At 36.1% G+C, this 20,286-nt stretch overlaps 2 protein-coding genes across 2 annotated transcripts; both read right to left on the bottom strand.

Annotated features, from left to right (window-relative positions):
- Positions 1-773: 773 nt before the first annotated feature.
- Positions 774-14,341, bottom strand: LOC102581015 (myosin-7-like). The gene is made up of 27 exons (XM_015305614.1): positions 14,216-14,341; positions 13,929-14,099; positions 13,714-13,845; positions 13,525-13,634; positions 13,319-13,379; positions 12,576-12,753; positions 12,173-12,378; positions 11,871-11,990; positions 11,315-11,413; positions 9,788-10,084; positions 9,440-9,579; positions 8,826-8,946; positions 8,450-8,589; positions 7,751-7,844; positions 7,620-7,640; positions 7,125-7,247; positions 5,804-5,974; positions 5,489-5,632; positions 3,182-3,364; positions 2,626-2,757; positions 2,477-2,547; positions 2,290-2,389; positions 2,143-2,199; positions 1,839-1,895; positions 1,448-1,528; positions 1,079-1,176; positions 774-888 (listed from the first exon to the last, which is right to left on the bottom strand). Exons 1-27 carry the CDS (start codon positions 14,339-14,341, stop codon positions 774-776), a joined length of 3,348 nt encoding a protein of 1,115 aa, XP_015161100.1.
- A 97-nt stretch (positions 14,342-14,438) lies between these two features.
- On the bottom strand, positions 14,439-19,788 carry LOC102580677 (myosin-7-like). The gene is made up of 14 exons (XM_015305613.1): positions 19,756-19,788; positions 19,409-19,537; positions 18,811-18,954; positions 17,869-18,014; positions 17,634-17,790; positions 17,376-17,434; positions 17,123-17,282; positions 16,401-16,550; positions 16,191-16,327; positions 15,948-16,094; positions 15,756-15,857; positions 15,333-15,390; positions 15,145-15,246; positions 14,439-14,501 (listed from the first exon to the last, which is right to left on the bottom strand). The coding sequence occupies exons 1-14, from the start codon at positions 19,786-19,788 to the stop codon at positions 14,439-14,441; spliced, it is 1,587 nt and encodes a 528-aa protein (XP_015161099.1).
- Between the last annotated feature and the right edge of the window lie 498 nt (positions 19,789-20,286).

Here is a 20,286-nt window from a genome sequence, read left to right as displayed (position 1 = left end):
ACATAAATGTCAAACCAATTAGATCCACCTTTTCATCACCTTGAAATCGTGGATACGCCTCTGTTTGGCGAGTCTCCCTCTTTTGGGGTAAAACGAATTTCATATAGAAGCTTTACTATATAGCCTCTACTAGGTGTCCATAGACTTAAAAAAGATAACTTTCAAGAAAATCTCTCAATACTGGTTAGTATTGCAGCTCTTGCAACAATTCAGAACAAAAACTAATACAATGGAAAGGAGGGAATAGTAAATGGTCACTTAAAAAGGCACATACATCGCGTACTCGTGTAACAACAACAACATACTCAGTGTAATTCTACAAGTGGAGTCTGGGACTCGTGTATCAATCAAATGATAATTTTGAATGAAAAAAAAAGAGAGAAAAGGGACACCTTTAAGCTCAGGGGGCACTGAATTGGCCATTTTTGCTCTTACAATAATATTGTACTCCAATTAGTTCTTGTTACAAAGAATCTAGCTAATGACAACTCTAAAATGAATGACAAAAGACTAAATGGAACAAGCTCTAAGTTGGAAAATTTCCTCCCTTTTGCCCCCCTTTTCTCCTATCTAAACTAGACCTACAATTTTACAAGAAGACTACAATTGAGCAACTTTACAAGGGGCATTGGATGTTACAGTATAACGAGAAGACGTGTCTGGAAGGAAAATGAATAGGTTGATGGATGTACAATAGTTGGTATTCATGGCGTGGAGACTTGGACGACGTCTTTCCAACAAAACATGCATTTCATGCTAGAGAAACCTCAGCCTTATTCGCGTAAAAATTGGAAGGCTGCATTTTCAAGCAGTTCATTTGCAGGTTTTACACCGGTAAAATCAACGTCCTTGAGGGAACTGTTAATCTCCTCAACAGAGATTGGAATGCTGCATTGGTAGCAAATAGATGAATGATTGAACATGATCTATTGTCATTTTGACCTATGTTGCTCGGACTCTCAATAAATGCAGATCCTCCGAAAATGCACTACTTTGGAGGATACAACATGCACTTGTTGGTATTTTTGAAGAGTCCGAGCAACATAGATTTTGATAGCAAATGAGATTAATGAAGTACCTGGAATTATCATCCAATATAAAGTTGTTATCTGCATCATTTGCATTATCAGCATCCTTTGCGTCTTCTATTTCTTGATCCTTAAAACTGGAAATGACCTGTTCCGAGCAGTATGGTTTAGGATCCGAATGCAGAAAAGTTCAGTTAAAATTTGCCATTGAGAGAGAGAGAGAGAGAATCATTAAAGCTAAGGTTTAGCGTCCCCGAAAGAAGAAAATAATCAGAAAAACAAACAGTTGGAGGATGTAAGCCAATGTCTTATATTGATATACATTAGTTGACTAGCAGATCGTCTCGAAGGAGCATTTCTTAAACACATAATCAATAGAAGACATTGAGTGAAATAAAATAAAAGAAAGGAGGACTTACCTCTGGGGATACACCTTGAGTATTAAAATCTTCATCCCAGTAAAGTGTACATATCCGATACAACTGTTGACTACTCAGAATCTGAAAAGATGATCCCAACAAAAAAAGACGCTAAGTGACAGATGCACAAATGTGACAACATAAATGCCAAGGACTCGTATCGTAGCATGAAAATTAACTTCAATATCTTAACACCATACATAATTCATTTAAGTCCCTATCGATCTATATACACTTCATAAAATTCTCCAATAGGATTCTTTGTTTTAGCACTCAAATAACTAACAAAGGAACACGATTTCCAGAAGTGGCAGCCTGGAACCGCCATGTATTATCAATATTTGTATCTCTAAATTAAGTACAACTAAGAAGACTATGAAGATGAACTTACGGGACAGAGATCAGTTGTTAGATCTTCAGATGTAAGTCTTGACTTCTGATTAATAACCTGTAAAGGAGCTATTTAGATAGGGAAAAATATACGGAAGAGATTAGGTGATAGATAATCTCAAAATGGGAGTTAAATATCCATATATGTGGTGTCACTTGCAAGTAACAGAAAGAGTTTCCGTAAAATCATACTTAAATGTAAGAAGAGCATTATTAGCCTATGAAGCAGAGTGACATTTATCAAAAAAAAAAAAAAGGTTCATCTTGATTGATTAACTTTGTTCATTCAAAGAGGAGAAACATACCAAAAATCCAACTGCCTGCCTTGCATGCTTTAATTCATCCAACGAAGAACCAACGTACTGTGAAGGAAAAGTTAAATATATGTAAATACAGTTCATGATATATTAATCTAGGAACAATATACCCTTACAGTACTAATGATAGAGTACCTCTTCTTTCATATTGCCGCACCAAAGTTCTATTTCTTGCAATCCAGCTTTTACATACTCCCCGTTGCTGAATGTACAACACTCTCTTTGAAGGAGAAGGCTGCAATGATGATTAAATAGAATGGTAAGTGGAGTATCTATGACTTTCTGTCTAATCTTCCTACTATGAGATACAAAAAGAATGTACCTATTGAACAGCTGAACATTTATGTAAGAGAATATCTGGTTCAGAATTCTCTGGACGAAAACTGGATGAACCTGCAAAATATTCATAAGTCCACTCATCAGTTTATGGTAATATTAGCACATCACACTGTTTCCTACAATGAAACTTACATAATTTTCTTTCAGTATACTGAGAAGCCCATTTAGGCTCTCAATTACGCCATCCCACGGAGTGGGTGGAGAAGAACCATCAACGGACTTCCGTGGTGATTGCAAGGAGGCGCCTTTTGATGCTTGAGATGCCTAATTAAGATGCGAAGTGCAGGTATAATTAGAAGTTTGAATATGTGAAGTACAAAGACCATAACCCGAAGAACTTTTGAGTCAAAATACAATTAAGTTACAAGCACAACAGCTTATCACAATTTTGAGATCCAACAAATTTTTTTTGAAAGGGCCATGAAATCAAGATAAACCAGAATCCTAATCAAAGCAACAGTGAATATGGTGCAGTGAGTTATTAAATGATACAGAGGCCCAGTGAGTCCTTGTGAGCTAGGGAGAAGTGTTATTTGACAAGAGGACTTACTTGGGAGATATTTTCTAATTAACAAGCATCAAATGATGTTATTCATATTGTTCAGAATACATACATATATGTACACAACACACACACACACATATATAAAACATCGTCATAGAACTTCTAGAAAACATGGCGATTTACCTGGATACATGAAGTCAACAGTGAAAACAGGTCCCTTTTCCAGTTATCTCGAACAATTCCATAAATCTTTTCGACATAAGCACTGAGCTGTAGCTTAAAAAGTAAAGCTGGCTGCTTTGCCTCAACCTGACGTACAGTGTCGAGACCACCAATTGCAAGGTTGACAGATGAAGACCGGAAACTCTAGAAAAATAAGTACAATCATTTTATCAATAAATTTTCTAGAGAAATATGCTGGAATTCTGTTTTAAGTAACCTGTATATACCTCATTCTAGGCTACTAGTATGTTTTATACAGAGAGATTTACTAATGCCCAACCAATGCAACTGTTAACAAATAACAGTTACATGGTCTGTTTTGGAAATTCGCAGGATACGAGTAGACAAACTACTAGAAAGTTAGGACACAGGAGGCCACCTAATAAGTAAGTCAATGGTGAAATAAATGCGGGATTGTATCTTACATAGTGCATCACACCTATATATAAGTGTATATTGTATATCATATTAATCAAGCTAGAATCAATATGACTAGTTCTCCTTATTCCTTCCTCATCATTCGAATCTTCATCACTCTATCAGATCCAATTCAATCTGTATGAGAATTTGTAAGTTATTTCCGCTTACTGGTGCGGTGTTGCATATAATTCACTTCCTCTTCATCACAGATATTAAGCATGGTACCATTTTCAGATCAGCGCACAGAATATATATACAATTAGTTCATGAACTATAGAAAATCATCCCTCCTAACTGCTATCAACTCCGCCTTCTGAAATCTTCTGATTGTCTGAAATCGGTTCGGTAAGGGCTCTCAAAGGTTTATAAGGGTCTTGGACTACTCCACTCATGGCCTTGAGGTTTTAGGTTGGAAGCTCATCTTTTTTGACATGGTATCAGAGTCAACCTTTGACAAGCCTATTTGCCATTGGTAAGTCAGAAGTAAAGATCATGTGTGAACTCCAAATATTGGGTTAAATGTGCAAGAGGATGTTGATTTGTTTGTTGTCCCACATAGGTTATGTAAGGACTTCCAAAGGGATTTATATAAAGGTCTTGGGACACTCCTCCATAGTTTATCTTGCTTGTATGGTGAATGATTTGGACTGATTTGTATCTCGATCTGTTAGCCATATGTTTCACTCTGTCATCTTATTTGATTTATATGCTTCTTTAATATTATGTGAATCTCTTTTTGCTACCGTTATATTTTTAACTGCTTTGGTGTTGCTATTTTGTTGTCATATTATTCTTGCAATTATGTTCCGATAATTGTTCTTCTAAGCTGAGGGTCAATCGGAAACAACCTCTCTACCTCAAAAAGGTAGGGGTAAGGTCAGAGTACATTCTGCCCTCCCCAGACCCCACTTGTGGGATTACACTGGGTATGTTGTTGGCGTAGTTTCCATCTGCTCCAGCTTCACTTCCTCCTCTTCCTTTGCATCAGTTTCTTTTTGTTTTGAAGATATCTAAAGTTCACTTATGAAATATGCTTTGTTCCCACAAAAAAATGATATTTTCTTTCAATTCGAATCATCCAAAATATACATAAAGGAACTAAGTTCCAAACTTTGTCTCTGCTTGTTCCGCAATCTATCTTTAACAACTACTAAGAGCATGCTTCAGCCTTCCATCACCCACTAGACCGACAAGAATCTTAGGGGTCGTTTGGTTGGGAACTAGTTATCCAGGATTAATTATCCTGGGGTTAGTTATCCTGGGATAACTTATCCCACCCTGTATATGGGATAACTTATCCCATCACTATGGTATAAATGGTGAGATAAGTTATCCCAAACATGTCAACCAAACAAGACATCAAACTTTCATCCCAGGACTATATATTCTTATCCCTCACACCAAACGACCAAACGACCCCTTACAGTATTACTTTGCAACCTCAAGTGGTTTCGCCATTATGCGTTTGATGGGCGCGTTCGGTCGTCAAGGACTGGTTCCAACTTAATACATAAGTTAGCAGTGCAATAAATGCACCATTGTATTTTGTATATTGTGTTCCTAGTTTGTTTTTACTTATGAAACAGTTTATGACACATACCAATACAGTTATTTCTCTCTATTTTCTATTTTCCCCCTCAGATCTTCAACATCAATAGTAGCATCAGAGACATGTCCAATTTTGTTAAGCAAAGTAACAGGGAACTCAAATACTAACTGCAGAAGCTTTCTATAGAAGTGCTTTCAAATACACAAAGTAATAGTGCAAAATATATAGCCAACAGAAACTTTAATTCAATAGTTTTAGGAGCACATTTAATAATAGAGATGAAGAAAGAATCGAAATACCTGTGCCATTCTACCAAAAAATGATGTTGGTTGGGGCGGTCTACTTGGAGCTGAATCAGTAGTTTTCAGTGTATGCTGAAGTAAAAACAACAAAGTTGCACTGTTGGACAGCCAATAAGCCATGTGATTATTGTTTGTCTCATCCTGAAAATTGATATAAAATGAGCATGTGTGTTTATCATTGAGTTAGAGAGGCAGCATTTTTGACATAGCAGTGCAATACAGGCTAATGTGTATTACACTGATGTTATGACTCGTGAACTCCTACGAACAATACAACATGATCGCTGGTTTCGACATGATATTGAAAGTTACCTCTATCGCAGAACCAATCATCTGAATAAGACGATCGAACACGTTAGTTTTTTCTGCTTCAAAGGAATTCCAATTAAGTAGGCATTTGTATATGGTAAATGCTGCCACTGGTTTCCCTTCACTGAACCCTAGATCTTGACTGACACATTTGATAAGAATATCCACACTCTCCTGCAACATAATGTTAAAGAAGATATTAGAATTAGTAGCCACGGAATCACCACATTCATACACAATAAAGTGGAGGAATATTTCCTGTGCTGATGTATTATGCCTCTGTGAATAAAACTTCTCAAAAACTAGTAGCACAAAATTAGAAAAATAACTATGTTTTTTGTGTTCATGCAGAACAGTATATGCACGAGTTCATCTTTAAGCATTGCATAGACACATAAAATCATTTTACTCAGTTCCCAAGGATTAGCTCACTTGGAAAAGGTACAGGGATGAGGCTTGGATCACAAGTTCAAGCCTGACGCCAAGATAACTAAGCCTAATATTCAAGTTGAGAAGGGTAGAGGGGAAGGCCTATTATCCCTGAGTTCCCAAGGTAGCGGCTGGTCCTAAAGGTTGGCTACAGCTGGATTTCTCGGTATCAAAAAAGTAATTAAAAAAGCATTCTACCCAGGGTTTAGGACTAAAAGGGAACTCCAGTGATAAACATATGCAGCTATGTACTTTCGATACTATCTTCTGCAGTAGATTTTCTCTTTTTTATAGGTATAACATAACTTTTGAGAGAAAAAAAAGTTGCAAGGAAGGTAGTTTTCAAGATGCATCAAGAGAAGTTCGGAGTGTGTCAACACTCTTTATTTGTTCCTTTCTTTAGCTGCCATTATGTATTGATTATTTTTAACAAAGAAATAGCCAGTGAACAAGGAAGTACAAGGGATAATACAGGAATGAGGGTGAAGATAAGGAAGAAGAAATATAAAATTGGAAGGATTTGAACGCCCATCCCCCACCAGAGAAGGAAAAAGGTAAGCTGTATCAACCTCTTAGCGACATCAGAGAAAAGAAATTCAATCAGTCCTATATTTTCCCCACTGCTCATTAAATCAAAGATAATGTTTAATCCTGGTTTTTCTTTTGGGAAGATTTTGACTAAGCCATCAACTCGGTATCTGTGAATCTCACTCATACAATAGAGCTCAAACCGCAAGCCTTTTAAAATAAATGTTTTTGTGGCATAGCATGTTTTAGGAACTCCAATTTTTGGATATCTTGTTCCATATATTCTCAAAAAGTACTAAATCAGAGAAAGATGGCAAACAGAAGGAAATCTGATTGAAAAATATTTGATCACTTCCTGGGTACATACCCGCTGCCTATCAGCCATGGATCTCCTCATAGACTCTGTACCAAACCATTTTGTTGCTCCAGCATTGGATCTCCTCATTGAATCTGTACCAAACCTTCTTGATGGTACTGCAGCCAGTGGTTCCTGAAAACGGTCATCATGTCAGAACAGACATTATGCAAAGCACCAACATGACTGTTACTCCCTTCATCCCAGTTTATGTGACTGTAATCTAGTGCACACAGTATTTAAGATGTTAATTTAACTTATATGTTATACTAGTGATAGTGTAAGAAAACATTAGAATATTAGTTGAAATGTTAGTTCGATAGAGAAAACATCATCTCAATATTTAAAACTTGAACACTATGAATTTGAATTCTTGAAAGTAGTGAAAGTTGTCCAGAAATGGAATGGTGTCAAACGTTTTGGGATATTCTAAAATGACAAGAGTATCATACAAGTTGAGACAGAGGAAGTATATAATAAAGCACTAAAGGTGAATCCTTCACTTACATGATGACCGTTTTCAGAAGGCTGCAGGAGGAAAACAGAAAAAAGTAAAAAAAAAAAAAAGTGAGGAAATGTACAAGAAAGCTATGAATTTTTTTTTGGCATTTCTATGGTATCAGAGGCAGAGTTTTTACTGCAAAACGACTTGAAGTTCTTCCAGTTGGTAAATTTAGCGCTTGCTGTCGAAGAATCTGCTGGTCTTCTATATCGGAAAGTTTCTCTTCAAGCCTGAGATACAAATGTTAAGTTAAACAAGATATTCAAACTAACTTATTTCACATGATAAAGAATCCTGTATTTTAACTTGTACAAATATTATGGATTCTGTTCAAATTTTGCTCTAACAAGAAGAGAAGCTATAAAAGATATATTGGAGAACATACAGAAGCAATATACATGGATCCTTCATCTGCTTTAGTCGAACAGATTTGACTAGGTTAAACTACAATTTAAATTTTTACCCAGAAAGTTCAATTTTCATAAAAGCTAAAAAGCCTCTAGAACACTGGCTGAGTTGATATTCATGAACCCCAAGTAAACCAGCTGTGGTATTCAATGCAAGTCATAGGCAATCTATGACTTGGTTCTTCGTTAATGTCTGTAGTTACCAATTTGAACTTAACAACTGCTTGATATAACAAGCATTTTTCAAGCTTGATCCACATGTTGGGACATAGGTATGGGTATGACGATAAAATACTGATTGAATTCCAGCTTAAGACTAACAGCTACCATATTTAAATGACATACCAAACCATATTTTGAAAAGAACAAATAAGATAAGAGGCCAGAGCTGTTGAAGAAACCAAGCCATATATGTAAAACTTTTTAACCTTTGCATGTTAAGCTTCAACTCAATTATCTTAGCCTCTGCATCCAGAGCTTGCTTCAATCGCTCCTCACTTATTTTGCTTGTTTCCTCATATTTTTTCTCTGTTTCATCAATCTTCTTTTCCAATGAGTTAACAAGAACCTGCAACATATATAATAAGCATGTTAAAAGCTAGTTCAATGACTGAATTATGATAATCACACATTGGAGACTGCAATCCTGGATTTATAATCCTATGAAAGAAAAAAGTGAGCAAGATATAAAAATTAGAAGCAGCAAGAAAACTGGTCCCGACAACAATTTCATCTGGTATTTATTGAAATTCAAGAAGAGCACCTATTAAGTAGTACATCACAATGTAAATCTAACATCTTCACCTTGAGCTGCTCATTTTCAGCGGTAATCTTGCCCGATACCTCCTGATCTGCAACCTGGGACTCTACTTCTTCCAACAACTTTGTGGCAGCCTCAGGATCCTTCATTAGCAGCTCTTTCGAACTGTGGTTCTCTCAATCAGTAACGAATGAAAAAGATGGGAACATAAGGATCTAATTGGTGCGAAATTCAACTGCAGAACTAACTTGGAACTGTATTGACGATAAAATACCAACAATTGCAAAAGTTATGAGAGAATCTGGATTCAGCGGAGATCAAAATGCAATTTTGGGTCAACTACAGATTAGATTCAATTCAGAGGAAGCTGAGGTGGATTGAAACAATTGAACCACGAATCTGCTAGGAGGTGTATGCAGTTATTTTTAGTAGGTATTATGTATTAAAAATATTAAAACTTAGACCATTCAACTCCACAACTTATTTGGGACTGAGGACCATTCAACTATGCGGAACGAAGGATGATATCATAATTGACTTTATGCTTTAGAGAAACTATGATGGATTATCCCAGATTAATACTAAACCATATAAAGGTAGAACAAGTAAAGAAAGACTGTTTCAAACAAAGAAACTGACATGAGTAAAATTTCATTACCTTTGCATGGCATCCTTCAACTGACTTATCTTAGACTCGGCCTCCAGAACTTGCTTCAGTCGCTCATTACTTACTCTGACTGTCTCCTCATATTTTTTCTCTTTTTCATCAATTTCCTTTTCCAATGAGTTAACAAGAACCTGCAACGAATTTGACAAGATATTAAAACCCAGTTCGACAACTGAATTATGAAAATTATGCATCAGAAGCTGTAATGGATATAATCTTGAGTGAGAAAACAGTGGATAAAAGAACAAATTTGAAACAACAGAAAAACTTTCCCTGTCAGGATTACTTCATGTACTTCTTGAACTTCAAATAAAGTATCCAATATTCTCACATTCTAACCTTAAGCTGCTCAGTTTCAGCTGTAAGCTTGTTGACCTGAACCTGATCTATAACCTGGACCTCTTGTACAACAGATCCATGTTCCACGATCTTTGTGGAAGTCGCACGTTCCTCCGTGACCACCCCCTGATCTATAACCTGGGCCTCTTGTATAACGGATCCTTGCTCCACGACCTTTGTTCCAGCCTCACGTTCCTTCTTGAGCAGCTCTTTAGTTTCTTGAAGCTGAAGCCTCATCTCTTCCAATGCAGACTGTAATTTCATTGTTTCCTGGGTTTTAGCTTCCTCAAGCTTGTCCTATATAATATAGTTTCTGTCAGTTACTGGTATAGAAACAAGTTGCTAATACAAAATAGAATCACATTACGTTTTCTGTTCATTTTCAATGTTTGTTTTGCCTTGGTCCAACTCCAAAGTTCAACAATAACAACTTCATAGTGAAATTAATTTTCATCAACAATTCAATCATGTATGCATCATAAGCAAAAACATGTATATGATTTCTTTTGATTCAGAAGTTGAGCACTAAGATAGGCAATCACCAGTTCACTAAAATATTCTGTTTCAACAAACAAATTTTTGCAGAGTTTCTGAGTCCTAAACATATAAATCATAACCGAAGCATTTTCAGAAAAAGGTTAGACATCATTGTTAGCTATAGAGGAGAACAAAATTATGCCATATATATGATGGGGTACTGGAAAAGATGCACAATGAAAAGTCTACCATTGTGCTTAAACATTGTAGCTCATCATGTTGGAAATATCATGCATCATAGTTTAACATTTGGTCGCAAACAGAAGCCTGCATATCATGATTAAACACTAAGCACCTTACACCATTTCAACCAGCAACGCCTACAATTTCTGAAATTGTTGACACAAAGCAACTGTCAACAATTTTTCCTCATAATAAACTAGCATCTCTTTATCATTTCCATATTTGGTTATCGCATTGCAAAAATAATTCATTCAAAGAATAAAAGTAATTCACCATTGTCTAGGCATTTCTAAATTGGTCATTCTCTTCAGAAAATCTTTTGCGCAAGAATCATTCAACAAAGTTAATTGATATATACTTGTAGAAATGCATATCCCATCCAGGTTCTTAAGTTCCATTAGATACTGTGCATTCTTAAATGCTATGAGCTTTCTTCTTTTCAGAAAAGTGATCCTTCAGGTACATCATTTCAAGGAGTATTTTATTTCTGAGTGAGAATCTGGGAGTGAACCATTAGTTCCTCAGAAGTTTCTAGTGTGTTTTTGCCTTTGATAGGCCTAAGTGATTAAAGCTGCAGTAAATGGAATCTATTTTCAGTTCCTTAAGATTAGGAATACAATTGGATATATGTCTCAATTATCAAGTGTAGGACCTGTAACTCACGGTGATGTGCAGAAAAGATGGGCCTGAACTCATTTTCTTTAAACTGAATGGAAGGGATGACATTATAGATAATGAACCTTTTAGAACCTAATTACCAAATATAATACTGGTAGTAATCTTGAAAGTTAAAAGAAACTTATTTACCCTCATGCGCTTCTCCACCTGTAGTCTCTGTGTCAGCTCTTCAACTTCCTTTTCCAGCTTGCTTTTGGCATCTTGGAGAGCTCCAGTTTCTTTAGCTGCCTGAATCAGAAAAGAAAATCAAGACATTTAACGTATTTATTAAGGTTTTGAACTCCAACACGTGAAATACCAATCCCAACAATGGCAGATATAGATTTGCAAGTTCAATATGGGGAAATCTCATGTACTATCCGTGAATTTCGTCAAAGACTCTTAAATCAATTTAAAGGAGGAAAATGACTGAAGAGAGATTTTTTGCAAGATAACAGTTGAATATATAAATTGGCAACCTCCATTCAGTAATTCAAGTACAAGACATGCATATTCATTTATTTAACTTCGACACATTCATGATCTTTTCATTGAATGATTCGGAACTAGTTGTTATTCTGTCATAACTTCATACTGGGAGAATAATGATAAATACAAGTTACACAGATCAAGGGGCATAACAAACTAGCATGTCATTCAAAAAACTTTGTGACCAATAAAGGCCAGCAGAAAGAGAAGTTCTTACCATCTTTAGCTTCCGTAGTTCTTTACGGGCGAATTTAGCTCTCCAGGCACATTGTAACACAACTGCTGCTTTCTTCATCCTCCTATAATGCCGCCGTTTCACACATCTCCGCCAATCACTCTATAATCAATATAATCAAGGTAAGAAAAATTACAGCAAAGCTAAGTGTCAGTCAAAACATGTAAAATGGATTAGTTACTTGAATTCTAATTATCATAATGCTGAACCAGATCAGGATAAAAAACTGGCACTAAAATGGTATGTAAAAATTCAGAAAAGACAGTACAAAGTCCCTCTATTACCTGGATAAAGATAGCTGCTTTTTTTCGCTTTCTGAATTGAAGCTCATTTCGAGAAGCCATGCCCCGCAGTCCTGCTTGAATGGAAACAGCTGAAACACACAGCAATCCATAAGATCTCCTTGCAATGTACTTGCGTGCATCTTTTTGGATCCTCAGACAGGCAGCTTCCCTCCTCATGCACTCATAGAGAGCCCGTTCGGTCTGGCCTGCATAGGCATCATGAAACAGTTGCAACATTTTTTTATTGCATAAGCAAACCATTAGAGGCATTATTGAATTTAAAGGAAACCAAATCCCAGTGTCACGGACGGAGTGCACAGGACCCAGGATGTACTCACTGCCAATCTAGCTTTTTATTGGCATGTGGTCATATAACTAATATAGAAATCAAGCAGGTTCATACCCCTACAAACAGCTTGGACTTGGATTGCTGAAACTCGTAACAACAAAAACTTTTTTCGAGCGTAGTATGAGCGAACTTTTCCCTGGATTATGATAGCTGACCTGCCAAGGACCTCATTTCGGCGAGTGTCTAATTCTGCCATTTGACCAGCTCTAAGAAACACTTTTGTTTTACCAACCTGCAATTATGTAATACCAGATAGAATGACCGTCACAAGTAAAACTTTATAAACTTAAACAGAAGTCAGAATCATACCAACAGATGATACAAAATTGAACAATGTAATACAAACAAAAATCTGATGTAACAAGAAAGTAGGAAACCTAGATTACAGGTTTCCCACAAGATTCTCAACTAAATGCAGCAACTAAATGACCAAATACTCCAATTAAAAAGAAAAAAGGCACTGAACTTTCTGAGCAGAAGGAATAAGCACGATTTCGAGTTGTCCTAATTCTGGGGAAGGATCTCAAAGATCCTGAATGGGCTAAGAAACTGTTCTTAGACTAGGAGTCCGGGATTTTATTTGTTTCTAGATTAGAGAGATTCTATATTAGTTTAGGTAGGTAATTTATTTGTAATTTCTTGCCTAAAGGAAAGAAGAATAGGGAGATATTTTACTGATTGTTTCTTGATTTCTGGCTGAAGTATTCAGCACAAAAACATAATCTCTCTTTAATAGATAATTCTTAATGATTTTTCTACTTATGATTAACCACTACCAGAAGAACAACAACCAGTACCTGATAACCTTCAAGGCCAGATTTCTCTAAAAGTCTTCCGCAAGCATCAACCTCGTCAATTCTATCAAGGAGAAGACTAACATGAGAGAAGAAATGTGAAAGAAAGCATGGCGAGAAAATTTCTAAATGTTAACAGACCAAAGAAAGAAATGGATAGAAACCTTGAAAACTCTTTGAATTGTGCTAATTTCTAATACAAATAATACCTTCCATTTAAAACTTCAGGAGCAAGGACCTTAAACCGACTTAAGAATTCATCAAATGGTTTTCGAGTAGGAAAGCCAGCACAACTGATCCGAATAGCCTCCAGAACTCCCTAGAAAAGATTTAGTTGTGAAGCACCCAGTTTTGCAGAGACAGTATAATTTGTAATAGACAGAGTTGTTAAAGAGTACCCCACAACGAAGCTGCTGGAGTACATTTTGATTCTCAAAAATTTCTGGCTTCAAAAGATTATTTGGCTTCACGCAACGAACATAATGAGGCTCTGTGGCATTAAGTGTCTCAAGCAATGATTGCAATTGTTGCTACATCAGGTACAGGGTAAGATATTTCAGAGGCATGAAGCAATAATTTAAAAAGGTTGATCAAAGGCTAGAGGAAAACATACTTTAAATCGAGCACCAATAGAGGAGAACTTGGTATGTTTAGAAGAATCTTCAGGTAAAGGTGGAAACAAGCCAGAAACAAAGGGGCACTTTGAAGCAATAAGTGTTGCTTGGTGCTCTGGAACTACATAATCCTTGTTCTTATCCAAAAAGAACTCAGTTTGGTACGTGACCTGACATGAAAGAAGTCAAAACAACTTTGAGTGACACTTGCTTTTCTAGGTAATAATTGCATAACCCTCATTCTGTGATGTAAAAGATATCTTGAAGAACTAGTTTCCGTACTTACATCACCAGCGTAGTGGCAAACAGTAAAATCCGTCCGAGACAACTTTGGCTTGCTGAACCGCTTATGATCTTTAAAAGTCTGATATAGCTTCTCAGCGAAGGTCTCATGTGTTGATCTTGGGAACATACTGGCAGATGAGCCACATAAGTAGTAAACACCACAGCCAATGAGTTTTGTGATTAATTTTGACAATTATACCAAGAGAAAGAAAAATTAGAGTAAATTAAAGAATTGAAGTGCCTGCATACCAAGCCTCATCAAGAAGAGCAATAATCCCCCCAGGTTTCTGAAAGAAACAAAGTATTTAGAACATAAGCATGGCAAAATGGAACCAAAACATATCAATACATCAACAACAGCAACATATCCAATGAAATCCACTATGTGGGGTCTGGGGAGGGTACGCAGACCTTACCCCTACCTCGTGGAGGTAGAGAGGCTGTTTCCAAAAAACCCTCGGCTCAAGTGCAACCAAAACATATCAATACATCAACAACAGCAACATATCCAATGAAATCCACTATGTGGGGTCTGGGGGAGGGTACGCAGACCTTACCCCTACCTCGTGGAGGTAGAGAGGCTGTTTCCAAAAGACCCTCGGCTCAAGTGCAACCAAAACATATCAATAAAATTTAAAATCTATGACATCACAGAAAAATGATGATAAAAGCACACATATTGTTTTCCTTTTTTACCAGAATAACTGTGGAGGAAAGAAGTGCATCAAATAGTAATGTAACCACCATAAGACAATTTGACATGCATTGATGATTAAATATAATTGGTAGAAAGATCTACTTTGTATAGAACTCTTTATCTGTATACACTTGTATATGCTCTTGTCCCATTTTCTGCCAATAAATCTTGCTCTGTACATTTTTTCGAGAAAAGTCAAAGATGGTGATAAAATATTTCATGATCTACATCACCTTTTCTATAAGATCAAGAATATCTTGGTTATCAATGAACTCTATGTAACTCCAGTCAATTTCCTCCTTGGTATACTCTTCTTGCTCCATCTTGAAAACATGCTGGCAAAGGGAACAATAAAAGGTTTTAGTATTTATATTAACATTTCTCAGCTATGAGAGACTATCAAATGAATGACTACACAAACCTGGTTGAAATGTTGCTGCAGTTTTTCGTTGGTCAAATTAATGCAAAATTGCTCAAAACTGCATAGAAGAAATCAATAATCATAACCAAAGAAAGAGCACCAAAAAGCAAATTGAATAAACTACCACGAATACTTTTTAAGGCTACTCATCTAAATGTGAACTCAACACCTAAAGTGCTTTAAGAATCAGAATGTGTGTATAGGCAGCAATAAATATAGCAGGCACAATAAACCGTATCCAAGATAAATCCGGTAAAAGAGGCAGATGTTGATAGAGAAAAAAATTATGGTTAAGTTGGATCAGAGAGGAAAATGAACATTCAATTCCAAAAATCCAAAATGGCAGAACAGAACTTTCATCCAGCACTCTGCAAGAACTTAACCTCTGTGAATGATGAAAACAAAAGCATACCGGTTAAGCACCTGTTTGTCTTGAAACTCTCAAATCCATAGATATCTAGAACACCAATTGAGAGAATTGAATCGGGATCTTGGCCAATAGAGTTATTGATCTTGTTCACTATCCTGAACAATAATACAATATTTGTCTTGGGTCAAATATGTTTGGTACAACTAAACAAGCAATAAAACTTAATCACCCTGAATTCAACTAACCAATCAAACAATCTTGAGTAAACTATCTTGGCTAGAGCATCTCTACTCAGAGCTGCAGCTTCTGGATCAAGGGACTTTGTAATGGTCTCATCACGAGTGAACATGACGCGTTTGCACATGGAGTCCTCAAGGGACTTCTCATCACACCTAAACAAGATTTCACCAAAATGAAATTTACTTCTTCAAAAAAAAAAAAAGGAATGCAAGGGTATCTGGAGACTATAAATAGAAGAAACCACTTACATGAATAGTTCAGCTGCAATCTTTAGATGGAACCGAGACTTATCATCCTTAGGTTCCGAAGCATCAGTTTCTGTTCCCTTTGCAAATTCAATGTTTCCCAAGTGAAGAATTGCAGCCACTACTCTAAAAATAGCATCCTGCAGTTGAATATTAAAACTAGAGACTCTCATGAAGTAACCCATGTATCGAAGAATGCAGTGATGCTAATACCTGCTCGTCGTGACTTATCCCAACAACATCCATGGCTTTCCTTGTTGCCAGGTATTCCTCTGACTCATCCACTCCAGATAGTTCAAAAAAATTTGATTGGTTCAGATAATGAAATGTCCTTGGGTTCCCTACTTTATATTTTTCAACATCCTGCAAGAAAAGAGAAGGAAAGGAAACAAGTAGCTCCAACTTAGAGCAACATCGTATGATCCTAACTTGTTGAACTATGTGATAGCTCATCTAGATGCTTATATGGTTTAACTTTTAAGAGGAGTCACATTTATTTATTTAATAAGCTCTGACATATTGTTATGGAATATGTTCAGACAATAATATTCTATGGTCTTTAAAGTAGTAGTGGCATCAACAACTAGTCCTTAAATTGAAAAAGTAGACCATAGCAGCTAATGCTACGGCTTCTGCGGTCATACCACACTAGGTCTATTGTACACAACTTTACTTTGTATTATTGCAAGAGGATGCATCCACATTGCTTACTTTGTAATTCTTCAAAAATAACAAAAATAAGAAGTAAATAAATAAATGAAAAAACACAAAACTTCTCTTTTCTTTGTTAACATATTAACGGTGCTTAATTAGAAAATAGAAAAATTGCATCCAGAGGAGCAAGCAATAAGAATGATGTAAATCCTAATACAGGTAAAGTGATCCCCAAATACTAGAAGAAAGCATTTGCAAACATAAAGGCACAGTGAAATTACCTGAGGTGGCGCAGCACAAAGCAAATAGAAACAGTGATAATTTCTCTCAGGATCAGAAACTTGACAAACACGGGATCGTTCCAGCAGATATGTTTTGATGGCAGCACCAGATATCCTCCCCCTTTTATCAAACTGGAGCTCCACAAACTTACCGAAACGACTGCCAAAATACATGTTGGCGAAGCAAAATTCATAAGTTAAACAGAATGTACAATATGATAGGAATAAGCATCTAAGTTTCTGGTCTCCTCACCTTGAGTTGTTGTTTCTGACTGTCTTAGCATTACCGAAGGCTTCTAAAACTGGATTTGACTGAATCAAGCAAAAGTTAAAAATGTACATATATCCAGAAATGTTTTGAGGTATAGCTGATTGATTGATTGATCCATATTTATTTTGAACAGATTTTATAAAGTCAATCTTGACAAGAAAGAGGCTATCTCAAGATTCCAACAGCAAAATTAATTGAAACAAAGTCGAGCAGAGAAAATTTACCAAAAGTTAACCATACCTCAAGGACTTGCTGCTCCACGCTCCTTCCCTCAGCTGCAGCTCGTCCTCCCATATACGCAAGATATTGCATAAGCATTTTTGTGCTTTCTGTCTTGCCCGCTCCACTCTCTCCACTTACCAAAATTGACTGGCTTATCCCCTCATGAATCATCTGCCTGCATTCAGAAGCACAATGTTAAAGATTATATAGTAAGTTAATATTTTGAAAGCCACTCGAAAAACATGAATCTTGCCTGTAAGCAGAATCAGCAACAGCAAAAGGATGAGGGGGCAGCTCCCCAAGTGCAACTCCTTTGTACTGTTCCATCACACTTTTAGCATATAAATGGGGTAACCGCTTGAAGGGATTCACGGCAATCAAGATACTCCCAGTGTAAGTCTGAATGCATCCAATCATATCTTAGCTTTCTCGACCAGTTTATTCAAGATATTACAAAGAAAAAAACTTAAGGGATTGTTTGGTTGAAAGGATTAGCAAAAATTATCCCAAAAAAAAAAATCTTGCATAAAATAATACAGTGTTTGGCCGGAGGAATTAGAAAATAATCTATGCATAATTAATCAGCATTTGATTGTTATATTATCCCCAACATAACTAGCGTAACATTTTCTTGACAGTATTAAATAATATCTGCACTGAGTTTATATGGAACTTATGTATTATTTTATGTTAGATAGAAAGAGAAATAAGAACACGTAATTAGCAACATGTCCATAAAAGTACTTGAAACAAAAATTCCTTAAAGTAAGTAGTCCCTAGATAATATGTCATGTATTATAATTCACCGCATGCACCTGCAACATTATTACTCATCACATAAAATTCCTTCATTATTATTCCATGTATAAACAATCTCTGCATTATAATCCTCACATAACTAGTATGTGAACCAAACAGCCCTTCTAATGTGGAACAAGAATGTTTATTAACATACAGAGAAAAATTATATTAAGACAAAAGTTCCCTTTAAGTAAACAGTCCCTATATAACACTCTCTGCATTATTTTCTGGCACCAACCCTTTATTATTATTCACTGCTTAAACAGTCGCTACTTTATAGTTCCCCGCATAACTAGCATGAACCAAAAAACCTTAATGCCAGAAAATTATCAAGATAAAAAAAGAAATACAGTTGATTAGAAAAATGCATAAGAATCGTCCTTAAAGTTCTTACATATATTTCATTCATGTCATATCGACTTCGCAAATTCTGCAATACTCCTGGTTCATGCAGATAAGAAAGTTTTGTCATATCATCCACGCCACAAGAAGGCGCGTCAGTATCTCTTGCGTACACATTGGATAGATTGGCCGTAACCTACAAAGGAAATTCAGGGAGATTTTTCGAACACATTCAGATACCAGAAAAAATGAAAGATGTAATCCAGAGTTCCGTAGAAAGCATGCTGCAAACACTAAAAATGGACACCATTTTTAACTCATAAAGGCTTTTCCAAAAAGCTCTATACAAACAACATAGTGAACAGACCTTCACTCAGTATAACCATATCTAATCTTGTTAATAATATTGCCTGTTGCGGCAAGAATTTTTCTTCTGAGATAAAAAAATTGACTACAATAGTAGTTTTTGTAGCGGGAAACAAGAAAAAAGAATCACATTATCATTTAACTATTCTCCATGGACACCAACCATGTTGATTAAACACAATACAGATAAAACAGAATATTAAAGCTTAAAAGCCAATGAAAAAGGAACTCTGAATGATAAATAATAGTAAGCCAATTAAGGCGTATACTAGTGTAAGACTTACCGTCTTCTCTGAGTTGCAGTCCACTGTGATCTCTTCCCCATTGATTTCAACAACGACCCCATCTAGCCAAGCTACCTCTGGATCCTCAACCCATACATGAGATCCAACCACAACACTGGCAGAAACACTCTGTACAACATTTAGAATTGTGGAAGTCTCAGTCACAGCATCAAAATCATTTGTGCCTTATAAAGAACGATGCACGTTGAAAGTATGATGTATATACTAGAGAGGAGATTTCATAAGCAAAAAGAACAAAAGAACATGACATAGAATCAGAAAAGAAAAGAAGATAAGAGACATCAAATATACTACACATGGAATCTAAATTTGTCTACATATTTTACTCTTGAATAAGCCAATTTGACTCCCAGTAACATATGCTGATGATTTAAAAGCTGAAAGATGAAGCGTCTACTAAGGTCAGTCTAATGGAATCTTGTTTACAAAGTTTATTTATTAGGCCTGGAGAAAAAAATACTTTGCAGAGAGTAAAGCCAAAACACATACATGTACTTCTATTTTGTTTCAAAATAGAAACTTCAGGGATAGCTGCTTTAATCTTTCAAAAAGCTCTAACTTGGAGGTGCATATGCAGCACTCGACAGTTGAAAGTGAAAAAAGTCTTCCCTGAGTGATGAAAGTTTGGTTGCTTATGCACTCATTAGTCAATAAGCAATATGGACAAGGCCAAGTTAAAATACATGTACACCTTCATGGGGACAGCTATAAAACTACCACTCTCTTATAATAAATCTTAACCTGCTGAAAAATATGTTCTATTTCCCTCCCATGAAAATGTATGAAACTAGATAATAGCAACAAACTAAATGGCTATTGTATCCAAACGAATAAGCCAAAGTTGTTCAAGTGCCTAA

The sequence above is a fragment of the Solanum tuberosum genome, unplaced genomic scaffold (genome assembly GCF_000226075.1).
Source record: "Solanum tuberosum cultivar DM 1-3 516 R44 unplaced genomic scaffold, SolTub_3.0 scf00020, whole genome shotgun sequence".
Taxonomy (NCBI): Eukaryota; Viridiplantae; Streptophyta; class Magnoliopsida; order Solanales; family Solanaceae; genus Solanum; species Solanum tuberosum.
Note: the sequence above shows the minus strand (reverse complement) of the source record. Positions and strands in the feature narration are given on the sequence as shown.